We start from the raw sequence: 20,799 nt of genomic DNA on the forward strand, positions 1-20,799 counted from the left end.
AAAAAAAAAAAGTTAACTATGCTCTATTTTTGGATATTTGTTAACTGTTTTGTTTCCATTTATTCCTACTAAAGCCACAGCAGTCTGTCTCCAAGGGGCCATATGTGGGAAAGAGAGTCCCTAGATTGGCTGGGAAGGTGCCGGGGTCACTGACAGGCATGAAGGTGCTGAGTATCTGCTCTTTCTCTGATAATGTCTTTATTTAGCATGACAGCCTCTGGGGCACGAGTGGACAACAGGCTTCTTTCTTTCATTTAAACCAACATTGCTCCATCCATTCCCAGCATTGTGCAGATGCTATGGATCATCCCAATTTCCTGATTAAATTTGGGGCTGCTAGTTCCCAAGCAGCAAGGGCCACCGGCTAAGTGGCACTGGAGCTGCAGAAGGTGACCCAGCTCTGTGCCTCCCCCTGAGCACCATGCTCTCATCTAAACTGATGAGTGGAAACTTATCCAGGAGAAAGTAAATTTTTGGAGTGGATCAGACCCCGGCGCAGCTCAGTACATCCGTGTGAGCATTGAGGGTAGTGTGAGAGAGGAGGCAGGAATGGGGTCAAGAGGAGACAAATCTTCTTTTGACAGTGGAATGGACTTAGGTAAACATTTGGGAAACTGCTTAGGATTGTCACTGGATTGCAGTAAGTCAATGTCCAGATCAATCCTGGCTCCCAAAGCTCTACACTCAATGCTAGTGTGCTGCATCATTTTTAAAGAAATTAATTTAATGCGTTTGATAAAGGCTTCTGGCACAATCCAAGCATCTCTGCTCCTTGGGATGGTGCTTTACCAGATCCCCGTGTCGGAAGTAATTGCTTGCCATTGACTTTGGGTCATCTCAGATGTCTGGACAGCTGTTAGGAGATCCTGTCAAATCTTGCCTTAGCTTCTACAGGAAAGACATTTATTTCTTCACTAGAAAGCACTGGTATAAATAGGATATGGAAAAAAAAAAACAAACAACCCACAACCCTAGGATGTCTCCTTGCTGTAGGTCAAAGAGTCACAGAGGTCTAAAGGAAGACAGCTGAACAAAAAGGCAGCAGGTGGGGGCTTGTACATTCTATTTAGGATGTGTCTTGAGGGACAGGACCATGGAGGGATGGTGGTGGGCTGTCTGTGCATCTTGGCACGGGTTTAAAGTTTATATCTCTTGGAGGATTATCAGATCTCGGGATAACTGATCAGCCTTGGTGTATTTTTAAAGGAAGCAGCCTGGAGTCTGAGGTATAAGCTCTTTTATTGCAAAGTAGTAAAAGATGAATGTATGTTCATTCAAGTCACATTCTTACCAGTAGTCCAGGATCTCTGTGTGTTTGTGCTTAGCAGATTTTTAGGAAACTTTGTGTACTGTGGTTGTGTCTTTCAAGTTTAAACTATTTCAGCTAAACTGGATTCGGTTCCTTGTCACTGCATTTTCCTGTGGTTTTCATGTAGTTTTTTGCAATCATGTTTACAGTACGCAAAGAATCCAAAAACATAATTCCAAGTAATGTCATTTATGAAGAGGACCATTTCCAAGCAATTTCTACATGAAATCACTGTGGTGATTTCTACACCAGTCTGGGCAGTCAGCCTTGAAGTCTGGGGGGTGTCTTCCTAGCTGGTTGACCGCTCTGTGCAACAAGGGCCTCCATCTGGACATCCCTAATGATTTGTGGGAGACCCAGCAAAGCATTTAAAGAGCTGGTTTGGAGCTATCTTGCATGCCATCTGTACTTGGGATGTCTTTCCCAAGCTGGTGTTGCAAAACAGTTACTTAAATTCCTCCTGAAGATTCGTTTCCATGAAGCTTAGGAGAAAATAGCTGACTCAGGCAGCCTGTGCGGCCAAGCATTGCAGAATGTGAGGACTTTCGTTGGACTTCAGCAGTTGACAAGTTAGCTCTTCAGAGCTTTGCTGAGTCTGCTCTGATGGGTTTTGAGCCGTGTCCTTTCAGCCCAGCAGTGCTGTCTCTGCTCCTGCAGCACAGCCTGCAGACTGTGTGGTTGTCCAGTGGTCCTGTGAATGGGGTGCCCATCACTGCAGTGGGAGAAACAGTGGACACCGATGGTGTGAAGTGATGCTGCAGGAAGGCACAGAGAGAAATCAGGTCTGTTTCTGTGTTTGGAAAGGCCAAAGCAGTCAGAATCCCATAGCAGAAGATAGCATGTCCCACGGTGAACTGTGCTTTCTGTCTATCCTACACCCATTTTTTGGATGCTTTATTGCATGAGCAGCTTGCGTGCCCTTGTAAGGCCCTTCAGTCATAGACTCACGGAATGGTTTGGGTTGGAAGGGACCTTCAAAGTCCCTGCAGCGCAGCCCCCTGCCATGGGCAGGGACACCTTCAGCTGGATCAGGTTGCTCAGAGCCCGTCCAGCCTGGCCTTGGATGTTCCCAGGGATGGGCCATCGGGCACCTCTCTGGGCCGCCTGTGCCAGTGTCTCACCACCCTCAGTGTAAAAGTCAGTGTTACCCTGTTAATTTGTAGTGAGTCTAATTATGTTGTAAAGGCCAAACACAATCAAACAAAGGCAGATATGTTGTCCAGGCCCAAGGGAGGGTTGTCAGCAGTGGCTATACCCCAAGACCAAGGTGGTAACAAGAGTTGTGCCCATGTAGGCAGCTCACCCAAAGGTTTCATAATGCGTTTCCCAGCAGCCAGAGGCTGTGAGCCTCATCAAAAACCTCTCTGCCCTCATAGCATTGTTTTTGTTGGGCTCTGCTTGTCTTCTGGAGGTCGTTGTATGTTTTCAAAGATGCATATGTGTAAGACCTAAAGCACGTGTTACATCTCAACTGTACAAAGATGGTTTAAAATCTTGATCACCACCATTTTGACAGGTAGATTTTCTACGCTTCCCAAATGCTGTGTCTAGCCAGACATGTAGGCTGGATCTAGTGATCGGAATAGACTTTAACCCTACTGACAGAAAGGCATAAAAGGAGTGTGAATAATTTCATTTTTGTTTTCAGGAGTGAACATGACATCTTGTTCCCTTCTCATCTGAGAAAAATGCAAACAAAAATGAAACTGGAGCCAAGCGAAACCAGTTTGAGAGAGAAAGCCAAAGGGAAAACACACAGAAGTCTTGTGTTCTTCATCCTTCGAGCTGGTGGTTGTTGCTTTCTGTGGGGTTTTGAGGTTTTTGATTAATTTGTGTGGAACCGTCAAGCTTATTTGAGTGTTTCCCACTCTCAATTGTAGCGAGGATAGAAAACAGCCGTGGCTGGACCATGATGCTGCCTTGCAGCAAAGTAATGCTGACTTACCATTGTACAGGCATGTAAAACATCAAGGTGCCTTTGATGGACGTATGCTTGATGAAGACTTCAGGAGAAAGTCAGGCCCCTAGGATAGAAATTCAGACCTTTCTCTTCATTATATTAATAGCAGTATTCCCCAGACCTCCAGGACCAGTTTTAAACATTACAAAATTCCACCAGCTCCTAACGGGGATCCTTCAGGCACCACAGTTCGGACCACAGTGTCCCTTAGGTGCCCAAAGCCAGTGATGCCGAGTGGTTTTGACTGCAGCAGCACTTGCTGCCATGCCCAAGCCCTTCCAGCGGTGCCAGCTCAGAGGTGCCAGTCCAGTTGTTTGTGGAGCTGCACTACCCAAGGTGAAGCAGCTGGTTTTGCTGGAATATGCTTAGTTCAACAACGCTGGGCCTGGAGAAATTGGTTTGTTCAGGGGATGTTCCAGAGGACTTTGCTTCTTTCTGCCCTTTCCCATTTCAGGATGAGTATCCTGGGCAGCTAGCTAGTACAGCTGGGAAAAGCCTGGTTGCTATCCATCTCTGTGAATTTAACCCTTTCAGTGGTGACACTAAGAGGGTGGGTTTTTTAAATTTCCCTCCCTCAATGGAAAATTACTGTGGAATTTTCAAAAAGAAGGTGGAGAGAGATGGCCCTTCATCCCATGGACCTAGCCCCTCCGGTCCTCCCTTCATATGTACAGCTGCTGCGTGCCTTGGGAGCACTCTGCTCCTCCAGCTTTCAGGGGTGTCATGGGTAAGGGGGATCTGGGGACCTGATGGGAATGGAAGGTCCCACAGAGTCCGCTTCTGCAGCAGATCTTAATCTATCCCTTGTAATGGCAATTGCCAATTAATTGCAGGCATGTTAATAGCCAAGCTGATCATGAGATACTCCCAGAGCTTAGCATCATATTCCTGGGCCTGATGCTGACATGGAGATGAGATCCTGCCTGGGCAGGAGAAAGGGTGGAGAGAAACTTTCCATCTGCAAAATGCAGTGAGGAGCGTTTTCATTCAAGCACCAGAAGGGTGAAGGGGACACAGAAAGTTTGACCTTGGCCACAGCACTGCTCTTGATTCCCAACCTCCTGCTTGGGTGCCTGCAAGTCTGTACTAGTTGTTAAACACTGGGTGGCCATGGCCATGCCCACCAGGTATCAGGCTGTGCGCAAAAGCAGGACAAATATCCTTCTCCTGTGAGGACCTTAGCATGCCTGGTAGGGTTTGTCCCACGGGAGAGTTGCCTGGGATTGAGGGCAAGTGTGGTGTCCAGGCAGGTTCTTCAAAGGCAAGAGCCAGCATGTCCAGAGCACCCAGTTCCCAAGCCCACGGACAGGATCTCGGGTCCATTTGGCTGTACAGGGTGCTCAGCACTGCGGGGTAAATGTCTCAAGTGCTCTTGGAGATGTAGCTCCTTACATCTCAGTATGTGTAAGTATTACCTAACCAAATCTCTGTGCAGCCACCAGGAGAATGTAACCCCATGTTGTCCTCCGGTCTCCACATGCCAGACATGGTGGGGGCTTTCGGAGGACTTGTCTCACTCAGGCGGGGGGATATGAGCAGGGCTGACGGGACAGAGCAACTGTGGTTTAGACCACAGCTGTCCACGTGTCTGGAGTTATTTTTCCCAGCCTTGTGCCTTCCAGCCCCTTTCCTTGGGAGCAAACGATGTAGTAAAAACTTGCAGGAATCCCGTATTTCTGAGCATGTAGGCTGGTAATCACAGAGACAGCTGAAGCCTTAGATTTGTTTGCGTAGGCTCCTCTGACAGAGCAGACATTTGTCAGATCTAAATTCTGTTGAAAGGTATCTCATTTAGTTAATTGAATAAAAAAATCGGTGGAGAAACGATAGCAGAAGCAATACCATCCTATTTCCAGCTTGGCAATCCTGACTGTCTCCCCTTGGTTTTTAGTACTTCAGCAGTTTCTTTGGGACTCTGAATGTCTCCTTAGTTTCCACGTTGACCGGTGGCCAAATCTTCAGTCCCGCTGAAGTCAGGAGGAGTTTTGAGCCGAATCAGAATTTGGCCTTTGAAGTGCAAGTAGTTATTTAATGTTAAATGGAGTCAAGAGGCAGGAGAGCATTGTGCTATGTAGATACTTTTTCTTGTAGCTTAAGTAGTGTCCCCCACCAGGTACCATGTACTTGCAGCAAAGGATGAGTAGAGAGGGACAGAGGAAGGATTTCCCAGTAGCTACAGCATTTTTCTGGGGTAAATTCTTGCTTTTCTTCGAGATGTTGTTATGTGATTCAAACTTCAGCTGCTCCTCCCTTCGGCATTGCAAACCCAAAAGCCTGGGTTGGGAAGTGCCTTTGGGCTCCTGCACGATGTGGTTCCCTAAGCTTGGTGGGTCACCACAAGGTACCATCTTGGCACCTACACTCCTGCCTGTGGGCAAGCGCAAGGTTGTTTCCATCAAGTCAACCCGTGGTGGGTGTGTGTGGTGGCTTGTCCTGGTCACCATCTTGCCCCTTCCTGGGGTTTTCTATGTCCCCAGCACCTTGGTCACACCTGAGAGCCAGGATGGGTCATCCAACCTCCCAGGCTTTGCAATGCTGTGTGGTCAAAAAAGTTTTAAGATCTGAGCCCCGTTCTCCCTGCTTTGGCTCTTCTTTGCTGCAGAGTCCTATTTCTTCTTGGCTTTTCTTCTTCGCTGGGGTGTTGGGAAGATAAAAGCGCACAACGAGTCTTTGCCTGAATGCTGGATGGTTGTTTAGACCCCTGCCTGCTGCCAAGTCACGGACGTTGCTTCTTGTTTGCCTTCTCCTTCCTTTGCCTTTTTATTTCTTGCAATTTTTTTCCCCTAACTTGTTTAACTCTGGTGTTTTCCGTCCTGTGGTCAGTGACTGCAGAGATTCGGTTTGTGTTTGCTCTGCCCCTTGCTGTGGGGATATTGCCTTTTAGCCGTCCTGTACAGGGACGGAGCTGCCTCTCCTCTTCTCGTCCTATTGCAAAAGCCCCAAACTGAACAATCTTGCGCATTCCACATTGGCTTAACTGTTTGGGGTTTGTTTTTGTTTTTTTTAAATCTTAAACCTTTTTTTCTTTTGGAGCCTTTAAACAGAAATGGTTTGGTTTATAATATCATTATGTCTTTAGGAAAAAAAAGTCCCTGCACTCATTTCTTGCAGGAATTTACAGCAGAGGTTGGTTCCCAGCTCATTTCCAGGCATTTAGCTTAAATTAAAGCTGCGTCTGTATGCAACTTTATAATTTCTTTGCAATATTTGTAACTTAATACAGTAGCAGCCTGTCTGGCTTATAACCCAAGGCTGAAAGTGCACCCAAACAGTTAAATTCAGATGTCTGAGAGGAGAGAAGAGTAAAACCACAGAAAGCAAAAGCAGAATTGTATCAGCAAAACTCTTGCACACTTAAGCATGTGGGGGCTTATTACTAGATAAGGGTTTTAACTAACTTTTATTTTGACATTCCCCTTTTAATAAGCGTTGCTCTTTACAAAGCGGTTTATGTGATTGCGTTACTGAGAGGAAACAAAGAAATGCCAGGAAAACTTGATGTGGAGAATCTGTACTCATAAAATGCTTGTAAGCTCCAGCAAACAGGAAAGCTTCCCCCATCTCCTTTTTTTTTTTTTTTAATTCCCTGCCATTCAGCTTGGGGGGGGAAAAGGAGAAAAAAAAAAAAAAGAAAAAAAAAAAAAGCCAAACCAACCTATGTTGAATATCTCAGAAAACTGGATCTGGTGGTCTGAGACTAAACACAAGTTCCTTCCACAACCACCATCATGAACAAGCCTCTTCGTCCTGAATTCGCCAAACACCAGCCCTTGCTCTTTATGGTTAAGAGCCAGTTGGCCTCAGAAAATAGGTTTTAACTCCTGGGGGTGCCAAGGAATACAGATTTGATGGGCAGATGGCTTTGGCAGGCAGAGTTGGAGACTTGTTTAGCCTCTGACCATTGAAATGTATTTGTGAATGGCCGCTTCCTTCATCCGAGCGCCCTTAGCTGAGCAGTGCTGATGATGAAAATAAAATTAACTGCTATGCAACGGGTTTAAAATAAACACTGCTGTTTATCTGAACAGAGGCAGGGGGTTGAGGTAAAGGCTGAGGCTGAGCAGGGGGACTATAAGGAGTACAAAACCAGTACGGGTGCAGACTGGTGTGGTCACCACAGCCCTCATGGTTCTTTCCCTGTTTCAAGGGACGATGCTGGGGAGATGTCCTATGTGAGCCTCCAGCGCTGCTCCCAGCAGCCCTGTAGGGAGCCGGGGATTAAAGCATCCCACGTGCTCTCTGAGCCGATACCGAGCGTTAAAAAGGCAGCGGGCAGGCAGGGAGCTGCTGCCATGCTTAGGGCTAACCCTGTGCTGTCCTGAGTGAAGGCAGCCCATGCCAGGGCCATCTCCATCTTAACTGCATCCTTGATGATGTTCCAGCTCTGCCTTCTCTCCTTGGGACAGTCATGCTGCAGCCTGTGTGGAAATCAGAAATATCCAAGGCTGCCAAAACGTTTCTTCCACTCATCCGTTGGTTTTCTGGTGACCTGCCATCTTGTCTACTGGTTAGGATAGCACACAGGGTCTTGCTCACCCCTTCTGAGCTGTTGTAGTCTCTTGAGCAAACGATTTGCGGGAATTCCTCCTCCTTGTGGCTGTTGAATTTCCATGTTATCAATTTGGAGCTGTATTCACATAGCCTCCTATCTGGAGGTAATGGTACTGGCTCCCCATCCTGCTGGAGCCAAGTGTGATCCTCAGCTACTTCATCCACATGTGCATCCTGTCCTGGTGTAGCAATGATGAAGGAAGGACCAAAGAAAAGCAGTGGTGTGGACACCTCTTTTATTTGGTAATTTGGTTTTTTGCTCTTTTTTTTTTTTTTTGTTAGAAATTCCTGTTACATCTAAAATGGTTTGCCACAAACCAATGTGTGTTGGTACAGCAGAGGTGGCAGGCAAGAGGAGCAAGCAATGCTGTAGGCCAGGTGTATCAGGACCTTCTTAGATCTTCAGAAAAAATATCTCCTGATATTTACTGCCTGCCTGACTTCCCATTGCTCAGCTGGGACTAACCGGGTCTTCCCTGGTTTAGTGCAGAAGCAACACAGAAACTACAGAAAGCTGCGAGAGGTTTTCTTGGGAACCAAGGTCATGTTATCTAACTGTTCATGAAAACTCAACAGCTGAAATATGCCTGGTTTTGAAAGAGATTTAGAGGCATGAGTTGGTACTAGGTTACGTTGGATGCCAGGAAAGTGGCTCCCCATCTGTGGTAGGGAGACCCACAGAGACCACCCACCAAGGGCCAGGCTCTTTGTTGGGACAGACGCGTTGACCGTGCAGAAAAGGGTGAACTAATGACTTCCTTTGACTTTCCAGGCGACAGCAGAGACTTCCTGGTGGGAACAAGTCTCAGCAGCACACAGATCATCAGCAAGGTGGCACCAAACACAACAGGGACCACCAGAAACTCTACCAAGGAGGCCAGGCCCCTCACTCCTCAGGCAGGACAGGCCACCACGGCTACAGCCAGAACCGGAGATGGCACCACAACCAGAAGCACTCGCCTAATGACAAAGAAACGCACAGAAACGCCAAAGAGACTGAGAATTTGAAAATCGAGGACACCTCCGTCGGCACGGTGCATATCCCCGTGGAGACGCACCGAGGCCCCGAGGCTGTGGAGAAGCAGTCTCAGCCGTACAGCCAGGAGTCGGAGACCAAGCGGAAAGACAGTATTCAAGAGCGCATTGGGGAAAGACCCAAGATCAATTTGCTTCAGTCTTCCAAAGACAGGCTGAGGAGGAGACTAAAAGAAAAGGTATTATTTCCTAGGGAAACATTGAGTTTCCCTTTTTCCAGGAGTCTGGCTGTTGGCCGTTCTCCATACAGGGGGTGGGGTGGGCTCAAGGGACCTTTCCACGAATGCACCCAACTTATCTTAATCTCCCAGTGTCAACACTTCTCTTGAAGTGTCTTCATGCTTCTTCAGGAGGCCTTTTATTGACACAGTGCTAGTGCCCTTGGCTTGACTTCTTGGCTGAGGCTGCTGCTAGCTTGAGTTCTCCAAGAAGGACTGGACCTCTCCCCCTACCCACACAAAGACCTTTGGGGAAGGCTGGTGCACACGTGAGCTGCAATGTGGGTGCTCCTTCCCTGACGGTTGATCCCAACTGACTGCCTCCTGCTCTGCAGAGCTCATCCGCTTTGCAAAGAGGGATAAAAAAGGCAATTTGTGTCTCTGCAATTACAGACCTAAATCCCAAGCTTCAGCTTTTGAGTGCTGAATAGTTGGAGTCAGCTACTTAAAAGTTAATATCCATTTGTCTCTGCAATGAATTGAAACTCCCTTATCTTTCCCCCTTCCTTCCAACAACCCAACAATAACAAAACTATTGCATGCAAGTGACGGAGGAGAAATCCTTTTTGGAAACAATATTCAGCCTCAGATTTCTGAGGAATTTGGAGATGATATCTCCATTTGCCCCCTGTGAAACTCAGATTCTTTCTCTTAAGATTCTTTTGTCAGACTGGAAAATGCATCCATGGGGCTATCTCCAATAAGATTGCCAAAACGCGTAGCAAAAATAACCTGAACATATACAATTCCATGGGAGTGCATGTTGGAAATGTATACCTTTGGATGCATGTGCATTTACTATTTATGTATGTGGCATGAGGGGGAGGAAGAGATTTTGTTGGTTATTTTTATGTTCTTTAAAGCAATGGGAGTATAGCCGAGACTTTCGGAGTATTCATTTTAATGCTCTCCCTGCAAATTTATACTTTTATAAGAAACACATCACGTAACACCCACTTTTGGGTGTGTGTTGTCAACACAACTGGCCTCCTGATGGGCATTTTTGACAACTCCAGCTGCTGGTTGGTGTTGGGGTTGTCTGAAAAACTGCTGCAGGTTTGAATTGTATAGCATGGTTTAAGATTGAACTGGAGGAGAAGGGAGCAGACCAGAGCAAGGAGGTTGCATGCCTTACACTGGGGAGAAGGGGCAAATGCAGAGTTAAATGTTGAAAAGAAGCTGTAAATTCTGTGGTAATGATGTGAAGTGAAAAGTGTAAAGAAGGAAGTGTAAAGGAAAACTGAGAACTGGAGAAGTTAAGACTTTTTCTAATGCTGGGGTTATGTGGTGTCTTTGGTCTCAATTTAGAGCATTAGATATATTAAAAAGTAGATATTCCTGTAGGATTGTTATCTGAGCATTCTGCAAATATCAGTGCACTTTCAAAATAGAGGCAAAAAATGCCCATTGTCACCGTGTTGCAGACACCCCCAGAAACCAGTCCCAGGTGCCAAAGGCAGTCGGAGGTGGTCAGACCTTGGCACCCTGGCTCAGGACCCTTGAACATATCTTCTCACTGAGCCAAGGGGGAGGGCTCTGGGATTGAGTACTGTGGGAAATGGAGAAAGAATGTTTCTGGAGTAGGAATTGTTCACTTGTGGGTTTCAGTGCTGAGATGAGACCGCTGATGCTTTGATTTTTCTCTCTGTTTATATGTCTCCCCAGTCCCCTTCCCCCTTTGCTGTTTGTGGAAGGACAAGGGCTGATATGTCTGTTTTTTCCTTGTGTAACAGACGCCTTGTCTTTCCCTTTTCACGGACCAGGACGAAGTCACGGTGGAAACCACCAATCCTGAAAAAAACAAAATGGACAAATTAATTGAAATCCTCAACAGCATGAGGAATAACAGCAGCGACGTTGACTCCAAGCTCACCACCTTCATGGAGGAGGCCCAGAACTCTACCAACTCTGAGGAGATGCTGGGGGAGATAGTAAAGACCATCTACCAGAAAGCAGTGACAGACCGCAGCTTTGCTTCTACGGCAGCCAAGCTCTGTGACAAAATGGCCCTTTTCATGGTGGAAGGAACTAAATTCCGGAGTCTGCTCCTCAACATGTTGCAGGTAACGAAATAGAATTAGTTGGTTAGATGCCTGCAGCTTCACCCCACCTGCTCTTACTGTACGCTTGGACAGGAGCTGAGCTGTTACCAAATTCCTGTTGAACCCAGATGATGGGAGAACAGAAGCGTACCTGCGGTTTTGTCTGTGCACATCTTTCGTGGTTGCTATAGATAACGTGGCGCTGAGGGCATTGTCAGATGGCTCATCGGTCCCATTTCATGAGCTGTACTGGAATTACGGTACCTCACACCAGCTCCTACGTGCGAAATGAGTGGATTGCTTGTGGCAGCATCCCCATGGCATGAAGAGAAGTCAACTTGGAGGGTCTTTGCCACTCTTTTTGGCTGAAGTCAATCTCAGCAACCAGAGATAGCAAGTTGAGTCGTGGTCCCTAAGTAGGCTGTTGGTTGCGTCACCTGAAGCGCTCGCTCCTAGTTTCTGATTGCAACCTGAAATTCTGAAATAATTTGTGTATTTGCAAATTATTCTGGGTGACATGTTTATTGATATATGCAGCACTGGTTGATTGTTCAGCTCCAAAACCATCAGTGACAGCAAAGTTGGAGAAGAAAGCGGTGTCTCTGATAACTGGTCCGTGATGCTGATGGTGGATGATGAGGAAATAGGTGTGTCCTCAACTGCCCGCAGTCTGCTGGGGGGAGCGTGCTTTGCTGTAATGCTGCCGTCAGAGGCAGGGTTGCCTTCTGGGAGGGTGTTACGTGGCCTTCCAGCTTTCTGCCTGTCTGGACACAGGACGTGGGCTGAAACTGTGAATTTCCATCCTTAATTTAATACGCATTTCCGTTTGGCAGTTCCCACACACGTGTGTTGTCTGTGGCATGCACAAACCTCTCGTTCCATCTCTCTGTTCTCAGCACACGTTCGGTGCCCAGCATCGCTCCACTTTTTGATACATCTTCTTGCTCATGTTGGAGATTGTCCCTTGCTGTGCCTGGCTGTCTGTACCTTGTGTGGGCTGAGTTGGCTTATGGGCAAGACAGCAAGCAGGGAAATAAGGAGCAAAATAAAATAACGGAAATCAATATTTGAGATTAAATCTTAATATCAAAATGAATATTTTAAAATCAAAATTAATATCTAAGATAATTCTGCAAAATCACTGGTATAGTTTTGCTTCTCTCAATGCTCTGGGCACATATGAAACCCAGTATCTCTCCCTGTGCCTGCTCCTTCAAAGCCCTTGGGCAGCACACGTCTGCCCATTGCAGGTACCAGGCAGTGGGTTTTTTCCTGATCAGTTTATTTCCAAAGCAATTATAAAGCAGGAGGAGATGAATTGTGGTCAGGTCAATCCCAGATTTAGCAGCAAAGGGGCTGGAGGGGGCTCTAAACCCTTCGTGCATCTCACTCTTCTTCCCATGCCAGGTCACGCTTGTATCTTCCTCTGGCTGAGTGACGCTGAGTAAATCCAAAAGTCCAGGAGCAATGACCAGGGAGCAGCAGAGTTCTATCCAAAAACTGGGGATGATGGCAGTCCTCCTGGGTTAGGGAGGACTCTTGCAACTTGCTTTCTTCCCTTGCCCCAGCACTTCCAACTCTACTAACAGACCCAGTAGGCTGATTTATACGACAGCATCATGTGCAATAATAACTGGCTTCATATTCAGCTCTTCATAGCAGGAGTGTAGGATAAATAATATATCTTACATCTCCAGAGAGTCCCAAAGTGCTTCCCAGGAACATGTAGCCAGTCTTGGTGTGATGGGAGCATGATGTCTGTGCTGTGGACAGCTGGGAAGAAATGAAATGCAAAGAGTGAGCAGGGTGTGCGGGTGACTGAGTTCATGTGCTGGAGCATAGAAAAATATGCAGAAGGGATTTGCTCAGCCCCAAACCACACATCTTTTTAAAATGTCTTGGTGGGGCAAAAGGTGACAGATCACTACAGGTCAAAAGAAAAGTGCTGTGTGAAATTAATAATTTAACATTTCCTTTCTGATAGTAAAGGATTTTGACTTTCTCCAAGCACGGTTAGTTTTCCCAAGCAAAATAGTTGGATGCATTCACACTGATTCATTAAATACTTTGGTCAAGCCCTAAACTGGAAATTTTTGTGATGCATTCAGGCTTGACAGCCCTGGCTGGAGACAGACCCAGGTATGAAGCACAAAAGACTCACCACAGCTGCCTTGATGGGGCAAATAAGGGGATTTATGATACTGATAAATGATATATATTATCAATACCAATATGGTATATTGGATAATATGTGGATATTATGGAGTGATATGGATATCATATGGATATATTATTTTATCAGTATGATACATGGATATATGGTTGGTGATACAATGTTGATATGTCCGTATCAATATGATGTTGACATAAGGTTGATGGTATAACATTACACAGCTCCAGTAGTGGCCCCTCCACCATCAGATATTTTTCATCAACCATTTCTAGATACTTCACCGTTAATTAAAAAAAAAAATACTTTAAAAAAACACTTGCTCCAGAGCTGGATTTATGTCTCTCTAGCACCTTTCAGACTAATCTGATCCCCGGACATAAGGAGCTCGGCTCACCAGGCACTGGCGAGCTGGGGAATTACTCTGCCGGGGTGTGATAAATCAGGATCAACGTGATCCCCCCTGTGCTGCTGGCGCCTGGGGCTGGACCGCTTGCCCCCGCATCTGCTCCCGGCAGATGCTCCTGTGTTGTAGGGGCTTGTTTGTCCCTTTCTCTCGGGACTGTGATGGCAACAGGTCAGCCCCACCAGAGGATCTCACAAATGAATGCATTAACCCATTGAGACACCCTACCAGCATCCCTATACCCCACCAGACCTTAAAACAAGCAGCAATGAGTTTTCCCACAGAACAGGCAATAAACAGAATAAACTACCTTTTTAACCTGGCTCCTCTTGTATTTTCAGCTGCTGACAAGGTGCTCGTGCTCAGGGGCTGCACACATTCACAGCTTATCTCAGGAGACTTGTTTTGATCCCAAAACAGATGCCAGCACTGCAGCATGGGAATGCTGTCACATCATCCCCCTCCCTGCCAGCAGCTCATCGAAGGAGCATCCCACTGGCCAGTGTTGCACCATGTCAGGCTCTAAGGGGATCTGTTGCAAAACTCTGGTTTGAATTTATCCCTCGCTCTGTATTTTGGTCCCAAATCTTGGCTGAATCTTGAATTTGGGTGCCGCAAATCTTCTGGGATGCTGAAGGGAGATGTGGAAAGGGGTGTCATGGGGTGGGCAGCTGGAAAAGCTCTGGGAGATTCTTGCAGGGTCTCAGCACTCGGGGGGATTAATTTGGGTTTGATTTTCTGCTCATGGAGTTTGATTCGGTGTTTGTTCAGGGAGTGATTTTGAGTTGTGTGAGCCCTTGGGATGGACCTGACTGAACTGGGCCCAGGGACCTTGGGCAGACAGGACCATGCAAGAACATCTTGATGGACACATGTATGGTTTCTTCACCCCTTTTAGAAATACCTTCTTAATTAATAAATTGAAAGTAAGCGTGCTGTGAGAGGTTTTTGCTTGTCATAGTTTTCACTCACTGGTGTATCCAGGCTGTGGTGGTTTGTTGGTTTTTTTTTCAGTGGGGGAGTGTTAAGCAACGTGCCACAAACCCTTTACGTGTAACATAAGTTGGAGTATTCCTCTGTTGAAATGGCCGTGCTCTTTATAGCAGAGCTGTGTCTGCATCTGAGCTATGCAGAGCCAAGTGTATTATTAGAGTGGACATCACTGGGACTGTAATTGTACACTGCTCCCCTTAGCAACCATGGCCAACAGCACATCAAACAGAAGGCTGATACCTTCTTTTAATAAAAAAAAAAAATCCAACCACACACCACCGTGAAACTAACATCTTGACACAGAGCTGCAGAGCCCGCTGCGGAGCACACGCTGGCGTGCAGCCAGAGCCAGTGCCTGGTACGTCCCTGCCGTTGGAAATGCCTTGGTGCCAGTGGAGAAGGGCTATTTCTGCTGTATACCCTGTGGCATACCCTGATGCATAAAATGATGCATACCCCGTGCTATACCCTGCTGCATTCCTTATTGCGTACCCTATGGGTATACCCTAATGTATAGCTTCTGCATACCCTACTGCATTCCCTAATGCATACCTTAATGTGTACCCTATGGTATATCTTAATGCATGCCCTAATGCATTCTCTATCGCATACCCTATGGTATATCCTAATGTATACTCTTTGATACACCCTACTGCACACCCTGTTGCATTCCCTAGTGCATACTCTGTTGTATACCCTGTTGCACACCCTAATGCATACCTGTGCGGGATTTCTTCATCATCTTGGTTTAATCTCTTAATGCCCCAGAAATGTCCTGGCCTTGGTTCGGTGCTGTGCTTTGCTCTGGTAGAAACTTGAGTCGAACCGCATGGGTTTTGGCAGAGGTTGCACTTGGATTTCGGTGGGCTCAACTGGGTTTGAGGTAGTTGGTGTGACTGCTTCTGGAGGGGCTCAACCAGGGAGGTGGCCAAAAATCTGTTGTCAACGCAGGCAGAGGATGGAAGAGGAAAATCTAGCTTGAATCCCATCTTGGGATGTAGATGATGTGGCATTAGGTACTGGGGAATTGTTTGATTCCTTTCAGTAAATCAGGGTCCAATGGGAAGGGTTTACCGTGCTGAGCATGAGGATCTGGGAGGAATGAGCTGAAATCATTCCTTTCCCTTAGGCTTCCTCTTATTTGAGCAAACAACGTAACCTCCCAGTGATAGCCACCCTTTCTGCATCATAGGCGTTGTGAGGATAAAGACACCGGGGGGATACTGTGGGAACTGGGCTGTGGAAGTAATACACATGATTAATGCTGAAAGGCAGATTTTTTCCCCCCTTAACATGATTAAGGTCTAGGTCTTTGGTGAGGAACAGTTTGTGGTTTGACAGTGGCAGGAGGATCTGAGTACAGCTGGAGAGCATCTGACCTGTACGCCATGTCCAGCATTGACCACAAAACCCATCGTCCCTCTTTCCGTGGCTGTTTTAATTTAATTGAATTATAGATGGTCCGGTTTGTGCACAGAAGGCGCAGTAGTACCACTTGTCTCAGAAAAGACATTGCCTAGGAGATATCGGAGAGGTTGCTTCATGAAAGACAGGAGGGGGAAAAAAAGAGTCCCAAGGTCCCTGGGGCAAACCCTAAAGCCATGAAGGTGCGCGTCTCGAGTGCCGCAGCGGTGAGGGTTTGCATGCTGGGCTCCGTGGAGCCGCGCCACATCCATCTCCTCGACCTATGCATGAGCCCAGCGTTGCTGCCTTGGGTTTCTCTTCCAGAAGGGTTTGATGGGCTCTTCCCAAGGCGAGGTGGTAATTCAATGGGGAAAACCTCCTTGGCTTGAGCTGCTCCCCACAGCTCTTCTGCAGGGGTGAGGGACATCTGGGTGGTGAACCTCAGAGCTGATGTGTGCAATGGGCTCTGGCAGCCCCGCAGGAGCCCAGCGCAGGCAGAGGTGGCAAATGATGCTGCCCTTGTGTAAACCCCTTCGTTTGGGGGTTTGCAGAAACTTTCAGAGCTTGGAAACCTTTTTCCTTACATTTCTGTGCTGATGTTGACAGCAGTGTCCTGGTTTCATATACTGCTGTGGGGCTCACCGGTGAAAGCTGCCTGCTAAATACAGCTTTGCAGATGGAATTTATTTTCTATGTGCCCAGGAATTCAAAGGCAATTCTAAATTCATGCACACGCAGATTTACGTGGTATATATACAGGCTTGCAGGGGTAAAGGGAACGCAGCCCCATGGTGGCTGTGAGGAGCATCCCTAGCTGCCTGCATCCTCCTTCTCTCAAGCATGGGGAAAAGAAGGAGCGGGAAGGAGGTGCCTTCCCTCTCATTTGCCCCCAGTTGTGCTTCTGAAGGTGCTCTGTAATTCTGTAACAGAGTATTTATTATTGTATTTTTATTTTAATTTTTTATATTTTTATTGTAATATTTATTGCTTTGTTATTTTGAATAATTTTATGGGTTTATTCTAATTTTTCGATTATTTTGCCTAGTCATCCAGGGCCAAACGTAACCCATGCAAGTGTCGGCAGCGAGCAGGAGAGGGAGCCAGGGGAGTGGGCTGGCACCCTGCCCGTGCCGGCAGGTGAAGGGAAGAGCTGGGCATCAATTAGAGCTGGCCGCGCCGTCACCCGTGAGACTGGCCAAACCATTGCCGTCTGCCCGGAGTAATGCAGCTCGCCTGGCTTTGCCATCGAGGTTACGGGAGCTGCTGGCAGACAGGTTCCATGCGGGTCTGTGAGTTATTGGAGAGCCCGGGATTAAATATCAAGCTGCGTGCTTTAAACTTGCCGCTTTTCCCAAGTGGAGCGGTGGCTGTAGGAGCCGTCGGGCCCTTCGCAGCCTTTCCGCAACGCAGGGACATGGCGGGGGTGAGGGAGCACCCGTGCATCGCCTCCTTGGGGGCTGATGGTGAAATGAGGGGGGGTTTAATGGAGCACAGAAAGGGGTTTAACCCAAGATCAGGGGTTTTAATGGAGAGGAAAAAAAAAGGCAATATTTTCCCACTGATAGGAGGGAGGGGACGGGGACAGGAGCTGTGGCGCAGAGGCACTAGGAGCCCTCCGAGCCGGGAACAGCTGAGCTGCACCCCAATTTAAATCGACTGTGGGGCTGCACTGCCCATCAGTCCTCAGCCCAAGCCCAGGGGTGGGTTTCAGGGCTCACAGACTTGAGGAGCTGAACTGCAGCTGGAGGTGGCCCTAGGGCCACTGATGTACCAGTGGGCAGCACAGGGGGCTGCCATGGGGGTCGTCCCCACTGCCCTGCAAGTAGCCAGGGGCTAGAGTCCATCCAACACAGCCAGGCTTGAGGCTGTGCACAGAGAAGGTGTTGAGTTGTGAGTAGCAGGGCATTGTGCAGCTGAGAGGTTGATGGTAAGCAGGACTAAGTTGTGTTAAAAAAAAAAAAAAAAAAAAGGAAAACCCAGAAAACAAACAATAACGCCTTTAGGATTGAAAGAATGGCATATTTGACCTGAATTCAGTGCACTGGTAAGATTTTTATATTGCAATGCTCAGGTGTGTCGTGAAAAAATAGCCATCAGCTTTACTCCGCAAATCAGTTGTGTGTGGTTTCTCCTGGCTCCTTTTCACCCTGGAGGGGCCAAGGCTTCACAGCCATGGTGGGGACCAGCCCCTGCTCCAGCATGTGATGTGACCTCAGGGGTAGTACTTGGTGTCCCCTCATCTCCGCTGGCCAGTGAATGACCTATCTGGGCATCTTCAAGTGCTGGTGGGACTTAGCAGAGGTTCCTCTCGGTCCTGCAGTATGGTGGTGAGCAGTGTCAGCATCCCCGTGAGCATCCCTGGCTGAGCTGCTGCCTGCTCAAAGTACAGCCAAGTTCAGACCCGGGGCCTTTGGCTGGTGGGACCCGTGCACAGCCTGTGCCTGGACGGTAGCGCAGGAGCAGCGTGGAGCAGAGGCTCTGCCGGGCTCTAGGTGGAGACTGCAGCCTGCACAGCCTGCCTGCGGCTCTGGGCCGGATCTGGGCAGCAAGTGACCCGTGGGGTGGGCTCCTAGCTGCTCCCAGCCATTGCTGGTGGATGAGGATGCTCAGGGCCACACAGGGTGCCCCTGAGGCTTTGGTAGGAGAAAGGAGGGGGGGGAGGGCGGAACAACTAAACAACCTCAAAATCCATTTATCCATTGAATGAGAGGTGAGGAAATGCCTGAGGACACCCTTGCACCCGCTATGCTGGAGGAAGGGGGGACACTTCAACATTGAGATCCCCTCAGACCAGGCTGGACTGGCGTCAGCTCCGGCTGTCTGTTTTCTCCTGAAAGGCTCAAATACGGTCCCGGGATGTGGGAGCATGTTCCTGCCAGCCCAGGGATTCAGCCAGCCTAAGGCACCCTCCCGCCAGACCATCTGCTCCTGCCTACTCTGGCATAAATCCGGCTCAGGCTGCTGCAGCCGCCCTGAGGTGGGGATTTCAGGATGCTGTGGGGTTGGAAGATCCCTCCTGCTGCTACCCACAGCCGCCTTGCCATCTCCAGCCCTGCTGGTTCTCTTTACCTGGCCTGGGGACAGAATTTTTTGGAGGCTCACTGGGACCCTGCAAGGCATTGCCCTGCCTGGGACCCATCCTGCAACCCCCCACGTCCCCCTGTCACTTTGCTAGGGGGTGAAGCATCCTTCTGGCAGAGGAGCATGCTGGAGAAGCAGGTGCCAGGGGGACCTCACCTCCTGAGCCAAGGTCAGAGCAGATGCAGTTGCCAGCGTCACCCCAGAGTTGGGGTTTGGCTAGAAGGATGCTGGAGAGTACAGTACCTATTTTTCTTTTTTCCTGGGAAGGGGGGAAAAATGGGATAGCTTGTGCTTTGCCCATCCCTGGCATCACTCGGCTATGGGATATGGGGGATGCTCTTGTGCTTGCCAGCAGGAAATCTCTTTTTTTTAAGGATTTCTAGCTGAGCCACAAGAATTTATGCCAAATTTAGTTTCCAGCTGAGGGAGCTTGATTGATGTGCTCAAACCCAGGCTGCCCCAAGCAGATTTTAGCTGGTCTTTACAGCTGGCCTGCTGTGGTGGCACCTCGGAGGGATGGTCCCATGGGACCTGCAGCGTGGGTAGTACAGCATGGGCACCCTCAGCATCCCCTGGCCAGGTTTAGGCTCAGGTTTTTTCACTGCTGGATGTTTGTGTGTACCTACCTGTCAAAATCTGGATTTGGAGAATCGGTGCTGCTGTGGAGTCCGCATCTCTCTTACCTCCCCTGTGGGTATCATTTTGCACAGCCTCATCCTTTCCTGCTGCTGACATTTAAACAAGCAAATGCAAAATGCTGGTGTGAAGTGGCTTTGGTGAGGTGAGTCCCAGGAGCAGAGATGCTGGAGGATATGCAGCGGGTCAGGAATGAGGCACGTGAGAATAGTTTCACATTCCTGTCCCACACCTGGCTGGGGCTGATACCGGTGCGAAACACAGCATCTGAGTCTTGAGGACAGGAGTAAATGAGTAAATGTTGCATGGCTAGATGATGCCACCCCATCATGACATGTCCTCTGGTCTCATCAGCAGTGCTGCCACCCCTGGGTGGCCCCCCATGCTTTCCCCCCTTGCCAAGCATCCAAACCCAGTGCTTCCTTTTCCCCTCCCAGTAATAAATTCCTCCGCTTTTCTTTCTTTCTTTCTTTCTTTTATTACTGTTGCTCTACATACTATTTTTTTAATAAAGAAGGGCTCGGAGGAGCATCTCTGGCAGCACTGGAAACCCAAACCCAGCAATATCATCCCTAGCCCAGGAGCAGCAGGAACTGGAGGGGAAGACAGTGAGAGCAAAGTGTGCACTGGCTAAGGAAGTAGTGTCAGGCTGGAAAAAGAAAACCTTTCCATTTCTGCTTCATTGATGAGAGTTAGGTGTGTTTCCTTGCATCTCTCTTATATTCCAGTGGTCTTACGTGGTGATGCTGACAGTCTGCTGCTCTGCCAATGCTGCAAAATATGCCGCGGTAATCATGAGTATCCCTTTAAGAAAGAAAGTTTGGAGGGATTGCGGCATTTTGCAGTTTAATGTTGTTTTCTCCAGCTCTTTTCTGTAATCTCAGCTGTTCTGGCATAGACAGGCAGCTTTAAGGTGTTGTTTGGTGCTCCATACCTCCATGCTTCAGGGGATAAGCAGAGAAGATTCATGCATCTTTTACATCCATCTGAAACA

General features: G+C 48.1%; 1 protein-coding gene across 4 annotated transcripts in view; it reads left to right on the forward strand.

Annotated features, from left to right (window-relative positions):
* CTIF (cap binding complex dependent translation initiation factor) overlaps positions 1 to 20,799 on the forward strand; it is a 141,293-nt gene that overhangs the window by 93,440 nt on the left and 27,054 nt on the right. For 3 of the 4 annotated variants that reach the window (XM_040580438.1, XM_040580440.1, XM_040580441.1), the window contains 2 exons: positions 8,593 to 9,034; positions 10,807 to 11,136. In XM_040580438.1, the coding sequence (XP_040436372.1) occupies positions 8,593 to 9,034; positions 10,807 to 11,136 (772 nt within the window). The remainder of the gene's footprint in view (positions 1 to 8,592; positions 9,035 to 10,806; positions 11,137 to 20,799) is intronic. The other variant, XM_040580439.1, reaches the window with a different exon arrangement.

This window comes from Falco naumanni, chromosome Z (genome assembly GCF_017639655.2).
Source record: "Falco naumanni isolate bFalNau1 chromosome Z, bFalNau1.pat, whole genome shotgun sequence".
Lineage (NCBI taxonomy): Eukaryota > Metazoa > Chordata > Aves > Falconiformes > Falconidae > Falco > Falco naumanni.